The 8,932-nt window shown below is 38.9% G+C and overlaps 1 protein-coding gene across 1 annotated transcript in view; it reads left to right on the top strand.

Moving 5' to 3' along the window:
* Positions 1-1,126: 1,126 nt before the first annotated feature.
* The window catches only part of meox1 (mesenchyme homeobox 1), a 9,193-nt gene continuing 1,387 nt past the window's right edge, over positions 1,127-8,932 (top strand). Inside the window, exons 1-2 of the mRNA XM_008437392.2 lie at positions 1,127-2,047; positions 6,966-7,138. Coding sequence (XP_008435614.1) covers positions 1,546-2,047; positions 6,966-7,138 — 675 coding nt within the window. The 5' untranslated portion in view covers positions 1,127-1,545. The remainder of the gene's footprint in view (positions 2,048-6,965; positions 7,139-8,932) is intronic.

Consider the following 8,932-nt stretch of genomic DNA (forward strand, 5'->3'; position numbering starts at 1 on the left):
ATATATATTTGTTCTAACTTTACGTTTCTGTATAATTTTGTGGTACTCTGTGAAAATGATGCATGCAATCTATGTACAGTTATTTTGTCCTCTGATCAGCTTGCTAGATGCCTTGGACAGGTCGCAATGGACCAGTGGCCTGTCCAGGTTGTATCTGCTCATTGACTGCTGGAGACAGGCGTTAGCCCCCTGCAATCCTACCAGGATCAGTGGATATAGATGGTAAATGGATGCATTGATGGATGGTTAGCTCCACCATTAAGTAAAGTCAGTTGTATGCACTTGAAGCATAGCTCCATAGCTTTTTCTCTCCTGTAACAAAATGTGGGATCCCCCACTTGGGATTATGCCTCAGCTCATGATTATAAACCTTTTGTGTTGTATGGTTCAGTGAGTTTGGTTGATTATCCAAAATCTGGTTTGGTGAAAAGGGTTTTAAGGGGGTTTAGAGTCATTACTTCACAGGGAAAAGGCATATAGAGATGAAAACTCACAGTCAAATAAAAAGGCACCGTCGCAAAACCATAGGTTCTGTTGAGAGACAGTTTTAGTCCATGCATGTGAAATATGGTCTTGAAATTCCATACTGTGTTTCCTCAACATCAGAAAACCTCGGGAGGTGTGAGCGCTTGCATAAAACCAATATCAGATCCAGTTGTTTTCTCACCTTGAAGCTTCAAAAAGTCCAACCAGGTGGTTTCAGCCACATATATACAGCCATAAAAAGAGAGGGAGAGGGAGAGAGAGATTTTTCAAATTTGATGGGACAGCCAGGGATTGGGGTTGGAGTGAAGGGGTTACGGTTAACTTTCCTTTAAAGGGTGTCAAAAAGGGAACTAAATTGGGTGTCAGAAAGCAGTAAGAAGCTGAAATAAGTCAGGGTCTCCAGCTTCCAGGTGGGTGGGTACTTGCTTTATACTTTTCAGACAATGTCCCTTTAAAAAACCCTGCGTCTGGAAAGCCCATTAGACGTGCATATAAAATTTCCCCCCGTGATTAATAGATGATGAGGACGGGTTGGTCGAAGGGTACCAACATGTGGACGGCTTGGGGCTCCTCCCCCTGCAGGCTCACATTTCACTCCATAAACTTGCCACTCTTTCCCACCTATGTGTTTAAAAAGGAGGAGGAGGAGGTCTCGCTTGTCAAGAACTCCTCAGAAGAGTTGTGAAAACAACCAGCCGAAGGAGGGAGTCACACAGTTGCAGATGCAGCTCCCACGCTGAGCCACGAGACAGTCAGATTCTTCAGGGAGAGAGTGTGAGAGAGTGTGTGTGAGCAGAAACGCCGGAGGACGTCACTTACACTCCCACAGAGAGAGCGCTGTCACTGGAAGGTGTCTATCCTCACGCTTTCTGAGCTGTGGAAAACTCAGCAGCCCACTGACAGGAGCCAGCCTTCTGTAGCAGATGAAATGAGAGCTTCGATAAGTTACATGTAGTCAAAAGTGGCAAAGATAAAGGTTTCCAGAACTAGTTTGCATTTAAAGGAGGCATTAAACTCAAGAAGATTGCTCCAAATTGAGAGGAACTCTTTCGCATCACCATGGATCAGCCAGCGAGCAGCTGCATGCGGAGCGCCCATCCTAGCAGCCCCATCTGGGGGTGCATGAGGAACCCCCACTCCGGGGTCCCAGGAACCAATCTGCAGTCTCCGTACCAGCAAAGCCCATTCTCTCTGCACCAAAAACCCGAGTTCCTGGCTTACACGGACTTCTCCACCTCCTGCCTGGTGCCGAGCGCACCCCATGCGGCCTACCCACGGGACGACAGACTCTATCAAGACAGCCATGGTGGTTACCCCAGAGCTGACTGGCAGTTCAACCCCTGCGAGACCCGGTCGAGGTCAACTGACGCCTGCCCACCCATTTCGGCCACGGTAGTGGGCACTGGAGGTGGTGGAGGTTCTGAGCTGGAGAACGTGGGGGCCGAAAGGGTGCCGGGCAGCGTCCCACCAGGGTGTCTGGATGGAGAATACTCACCCCAGAGCGTAGCATCAGCTGACTCGGACAAGAAGTGCTCCAATAAAAGGAAGAGAGATGTTGCAGGTGAGTGTGAGTTTGCTGTGACGATGTTGAGGCAAGGCAAGTTTATTGCACATTGCACTTTTCATACACAAGGTCATTTGATTGCTTTATGGGAAAATATGGATTAGTGGAATTAACGTTAAACACAAAGATTCCTTTATTGCACATTCGTAAAATGCTATAAAGCAAACAGAGGGGGGTTTAAAATGAAATATAAAATCAATGTGAACAGTCAACCATCCAGTCAATATCTACTTACTCACTAGAAATTGGAACATATAGGAAATGTTGAATATCTAACAGAAAGTGGTCCTATCTTTTGTATTCTGGTGTACATAATGATGATGGAGAAAGGAAGAAAATAACAGGGAAGGCTTTAGTTTTTATCATCTCTGTCAGATAATCCTACTTTCCTCCAATAAAAAACTGATTCATAGCATTAAAGATAAATATCTATAAACACAACTTATAAACCAATGGCCAGGCCACATTTAAGCTTCTTGAATCCCCATGTCAAGGTCAAGAATTTCTTCCTTGACCTGTATCGGACCTGGCAAAAACAAGCATTCCTGCTATTTCCTTGCCAAACTGGGCTTACTGCAGCAGCACTCTCTGCAGACCGCTGTGTGAAAGGTGAGTAGGTGACAAGACCTCAGTGTTGGAGACGCTATTCAAGCTGCAGTTGCATCCTCTTATTGTCCAAGAGCTTATAACGAACCAGCTTTCATACGACTGGTTCATCATGACTTGTATCCGTGGGAAACGAAGCATTGTTTAAAACCAATTCATCCACATTAAAAAGTAATGCAAAACACAATACTGGGTGCTAGAGGGTAAACATTTCACCCTATCTGGTGCTTCAAAATTTATTTACTGCAGGTGACAAAAGGAATGAATAAATCTTGCCACCGTTGGATGAAAATCAGACTCTTAAAGTAGTTTTTCCTTTTCACCGTAAAATATTATGGCTCCTTACAGAGCATACTTTACTTGAGGATAGGTGAAGTATTTACCTTTGAAACCAGAAGCAGTAGTAATGCTGTTGGATTTTAATGCCATTTACTCATCATATCTGATTTCACACATGCTAATAGGAGGTTGAAGTAACCGATAGGCATGACGGACAAATTCCCAAAAGTCTCAGGTGTAACTTTAGCAGCAAAAAACCAACAGGCCAAAGGAAACGTTTATTTAAACTAAATCTAAATGTGTGAAATTGCCCGTTCTCCAGTTTTCACTCTGGCAAAATAAAACTTTGTCCACCGCTGTACATTCAAGTACCTAATTGTTGATGGTCTCACAATTTTGATTATTAGCAGGCATTTGCAGTTTTATTGGATATAAAACTGGAAATTAAAACTTAAAAAAAAGTTTTAATGACTTTTTTTAAAGTTTAATCCTTTTAGAAAAGCCATATGATTACAGAATGATTAGATTTGTTTATCTTATGTCTGCTTCATTTAAATGGCATGTTCTCCTGTCTTTCCCATTTTGGCTTTGAATAACAGCAGCTAAGAAAAATTACATGCTTAAAACCTTTAGAAACAAGAAAAAGAATACATACCAACTTGCGTGAATTAAAAATGCTTCAGTTTGATTCATATTATAGGTTTTTTTAGCTGCAGCTGTAATTGCAGACCCACTAGAATTTTAATGTGTTATTTTCCTCCTGCTGAACAAACTCAAATACATTTCCCCCCCTAAGAATTAGCCCCATTTTCAGCCTTTGAATTTTAATTGCATGTTATTTTCAGATTTGTTTCAAACACAAATGTATGTCTGTGTTTTGCTGTACGCATATCCCAGGAAATGGAAAGTCTTGGATTATGAATTAAAAGTTTGTTGACACCTTCCAATGTAAAAGTACGAAATCAGCAAATTTAGATAAATTACTAAATGTATAAAAGACATTTAGGTTTCTCGTTTTGTTTCATCAAAACCCAATAGACCACATATGAGCAGAAAGATCAGATTTCTTATTTATTTATTTATTTTTAAATATGGCATTGTTTGGGTTTTTTTTACCAGTTAAGCAAATGTACTCAAACTAAAGGCTTACTTTTTAAAAAAAAGAATGTTTAGTGTATAATTCTAATAATGCAAGACAAAACTAATTTATATGGTCAAAATATATGTATATTTTTTTTATTCTCTTAAAATAGAATGACAGGTCTCAACCTACTATAACTCAACATATCTGATAAAAGCTACCCAACCAATGTATACAGCAGACATGAGGCTTATTAAAAAAATGAGATGGGGGAGGATGAACCCCCACCCCACCCCACCCGATCCTCCACCCACCCACACCCCTGCTCCATACCCGCCCCTTGCCATCCCCCCTCCCTCCCTTTCTTACCTTATTGTAACCTCCACTCTCTCCCCTGAAAACAAGCCAGACCACGTCTGGTAAATTCACTTTCCTCCAAGCCCACTTCTTACATTCTTATCCATTGACATTTTCCTGTCGTTAAGCCGTAACACAATCTCCCACTGAGTGCATGCAACATGTCTGACCACTGCATCAGCTCTTGGTTTTAGACAAAAAAAAAAAAAAAAAAGAGCCATTCGCCTTTATAAAATTGACAGGCTGGTAGAAGAGCATATATTAGGAAAATGTCCCGAAGGCATTTGCATGACAGGCACAGCTGCTGTACAGTCAGCCTTCATGGGTTTTTGCTGATATGATAATGTAATGCAGATGAGGGATACTGCCAAAAGTTATATAGCAAAAGTTCTGTAATCTGACACTGACTTCACGCCAAATATTTGACTCTTTCGTTTTTCCTTTTAAGCTATTAAATCCTCCTAAATTATTGTCATTTATTTCAGAGATATTGATATAAACATCAGTATGAACATTAGTAGTTTTATCTTTACTTACCTCAGTATGTTTAATATTGACATAACCCCAGTTATGTTAATTTGGTGCAACCAAATGCATAGAGGAAAAAGATCACAGCATTTACACTAATAGCCATATGTGGTTAGAGGAAATATAATTTCCAGGACATACAGGTCAGGTTCCTATATAATTTATGTCTATTTTTGTTGTGTTTTTCAGTAGTTTGTCTGCTTTTATATGTAACTTTGACCGTTTTAAAGGTCGCCAAGTTATTAAATTTAGGTCAAAATATATTTTCACTACTGAAGCTTAAAAAAAACTGATTAATTTATTCAACAAATTAATTATTCCTTTTTTGAGAAACTTTGTTTTCTCTATGAGGTCGCTATCATAAACATTAACTTACAGCTTCATTAAAATGCAAAACAAAGGCTGGTATAAAGAAAACTTGCTAACTGCATATTGAACGTTTACTCAGAGATTTTGCCTTGGATTGGTTCTAATTTACAATACTTTTAAATCTGCTTAGATTGAGACAGAATGCTTCCACCATCCACCAAAAGCACCAAATGCTGTTTTCTTAGGGACCCCGCTGAGTGCAGAAGCCTCCGTCATGCAAGTTTTACAACCTCTGGCTGAGCAGGATATTTCTTAGTGGGTCAGTGGGGGGTGAAAGGGGTGCAAGTTAGCATGTGGCCTGCCAGGTGTTCAGTTTAACTGGAAACCTGCTGGACACAGCTCCAGAGCTGAGGACTCTGAGTAGAGCATCGTTTGTGACACTTCATTATTTTCTGTACATGGAAAAAAAGCACAGCATGCACAAGCCTTATGCATGCAAAAAGTGTCAGATATGGTCTATTTTTTTTTCTTCTTTGGCCCACTGTTCTGGCAAGGGCAAGGCAAAGGTCCTCACTTTGACAAATTAGAACAATTTTGTGGGTAATTACATCAGCTTGTAATGCAGCTACAAATTAACAATTATCACCCAAATGTTTTCCCTTTATTGGAGAGAAGAAGTTCCACAAAAAAAAAGTTGAGACACATCTGTTTTTGTCCAGATTAATGAGGTATAAATTAAAGACTACAGAAATCAGTAAATTGTAACAAAAAAAACTTTAACAACACATTTTTGCTTGAATGTCCAAAAATTCCTACCATAAGTCAATGATTATATCATTGTTGAAACATATTAGCCACATTTAAAAATTAAAAGCAAATACGCAGATGATCTGTTAAAATAATTCACTTTATCAAATGCATAAATATAACACAATTCTTTTTTTTTTTTATATAGAGACAGTGTTAGTATATTAAATGCATTTATTTTCACTTTAAATTTATGGCATTTCCAAATAATTATCTGGGGGGTTTTTTCTTGTATTTATTGCACTGCAATATTTTTTTGTACTACGTGCATTTGATTTGGGAATTATATATTCATTTTCTATACATGGTGTGCGTCACTTTCATACAGATATTTCAGGATTTTTTTTTCCTTTATGTTTGCTGCCATGCACAGATGAGTTAATGCTGCTCTTCCCAAAGGGCTCCAGTGGGAAACCGTCAGTCAGACCTGGACACATCCGCACCTTTGTTCTTTTGTTAGATGCTTTAATGATGTTCCGCTGCATTCCTCCCCTAACTCAGTCCCTCTGTGGCCAGTTTGGTGGCCCCTGCCCCGTGCGCGATACATTCTCACACATAGACACACACACACACACATCAACACACACACACATGTGTGTGAACCACAACATATAGAAACGACTGCTCAGACGGAGAAGCGGTAACTTGCACTGTAATGCATACATATTCAAAGATAATTAAATGGAAAACGCAGCTTTTATTGGGGGTGAACTTGAGTAGTAAGACGAGGTCAGGGTGGTCTTTTTGTGCTGCTTTTAGTGTGAAGTAAACAGGCTTTGGAACCGTGGTTTGGTAGCTTGCAAAGGTTTTTTTTGTTTTGTTTAATAGTTGATAGCTGAGCATTAAAAGCCTGAGAACTAACTCGCAGCAGATTATCTCACAATTTGAAGGTAATTACTGAAATACAGAGGATTAGTTTCATGCTAAAAAAAAAATGTCTCTGCCTAGATATTCAGGATTCCAGTTTTAAGGTGGATTCCAGCTGCAAGGCCAGGAAAGAGCGCACAGCTTTCACCAAGGAGCAGCTGAGAGAGCTGGAGGCAGAGTTTACCCATCACAACTACCTGACAAGACTCCGTCGCTACGAGATCGCCGTCAACTTGGACCTCACAGAGAGACAGGTACCAGGCTTTTACTGGGAAAGAAAAAATAAATAAAAAAATATCTGTTCAACACAAATGCATTGATACTTTTGGAATAAAACCCTACACATCTAATTAAAAACAGTCTGATTAGAGAGAAAAGAAGGGAAGAGCTATTAAAAAAYTTCTTCAGTCACTAAGTATTTTAACCAAAGAGCGTTGTGAACATGACATAAGGTTGTGTTCTGAGACTCATTYAGAGCCAGTCAAGCTTAAAACCATCAGCTCGCCTACTGGTTCTATTCTTTTTACCAGTTACAAAAAAAAATAATGAATAAAAAAAAAAAAAAGAAAGTTCTGTTTCTGACCTGGCAGAAACTCTATACAATATACAAATTGGAATATACAATTTGTATATTGTATATTCCAATTGGATTAATATACAAATAATCCAAAATCATTTACAAAATATCAAAATAATTTTACATTTGCTGCTTGATCAAGACAGTAGTTAACATTATACATATTTAACTGAGTGAAGATATTAATRAAAATCCCTGCAGTGTGAAACTCAAAGGCAACTTTTCTAGGTAAAAGATTCACACATTGTCTAAAACGTCAACTGAGCAAAGTTATCCACATTAAAATCTTTGTCTAATCTTCACGTATTTTCCAATCATCAAGTGTAAAATCTGCTAATTCYAGTCAGCAGCCAATATCTTGGTGCTACTCTGCTTTTCACCAACTAAAAATATTAAGAAAAAATATATTCAATTAACATTAAATAAATAAAAAAGATATCCTAAAACATTTTTTTAATAACCCCAAGAAGTGGAAGCACATATCTTAGAAATTAATTTATAGATTTTCAGAAAATATCAATATGAGTATTTATGATTGTTTTAAATGATTTTGCAGTGCCCTAGAGTAGGTACTTCAAAGGGTTCAGTAAGTGTCAGAAACTCTCATACTAAACTACTGCTGGTAAAAAAAAAAATAATAATACAAACATGGTTGAAAATGCCAATTACACAACTGTATAACTAAATTATTCAATTTTTTTATGTATTTTATTCATCTGAGTTCTGTTTATAATCTCTTGTGCAAGATAATTTTTCAGCCTTCGATTGCACTGCCAGGCTGATGCACGAGCGCAGATGCATCTGAATTACAATGAGCATTTTTTCCACAGCGGCTTTTCAGCCTGTGGTTTGGGCAGAATGACGTGCAGCTGTAATTGTCGGGAGGCAGCTCCAGACTCGCTGAAACCGGGCAAAAACATGTGTCGATGCTGCTGGATCAGACCCCAGTCTGCCTGTCAGAGCCAGCGCTCGTCCTAATGAGGCCGCCGTGCAGTGACCACACACACGCTGTCGTCTGTTGCTTAATATCAATTCCAGCCTCCCTTAAGAGTGCGCACACACACACGCACACACGTCACATTCACACAACCTAGGTTCGTCTTCACTCAGAGCGAGGTAACCAACCACACACAACTTTCCAATWACGTGCTCAGGCTATTTGTGATTATAAGTTGTGGTGAGTGGACACTGTAATTCTAATTTCTATGATTTATAAACTTTTTTTAAAATTAATGTTCCTTTAAAGACTTTTCAATACAATAAACCAGTTAGAGATTTTGAGGCCAATTTTTCTGAAAACCTCATGGTACCGACTGTTCAATAAGGTATAAAAAATATTGGTCCTCCTAATACTCTTTGCATTGATCAAAYATCATTCAATATCCCATATATAATCCAGTGATAGAGCAGAGTAGCGCAGAAGAGACACACAACGTATTGATTGGCATCTCTGTAGTGTATCTGATACTCT

This window comes from Poecilia reticulata, linkage group LG19 (genome assembly GCF_000633615.1).
Source record: "Poecilia reticulata strain Guanapo linkage group LG19, Guppy_female_1.0+MT, whole genome shotgun sequence".
Lineage (NCBI taxonomy): Eukaryota > Metazoa > Chordata > Actinopteri > Cyprinodontiformes > Poeciliidae > Poecilia > Poecilia reticulata.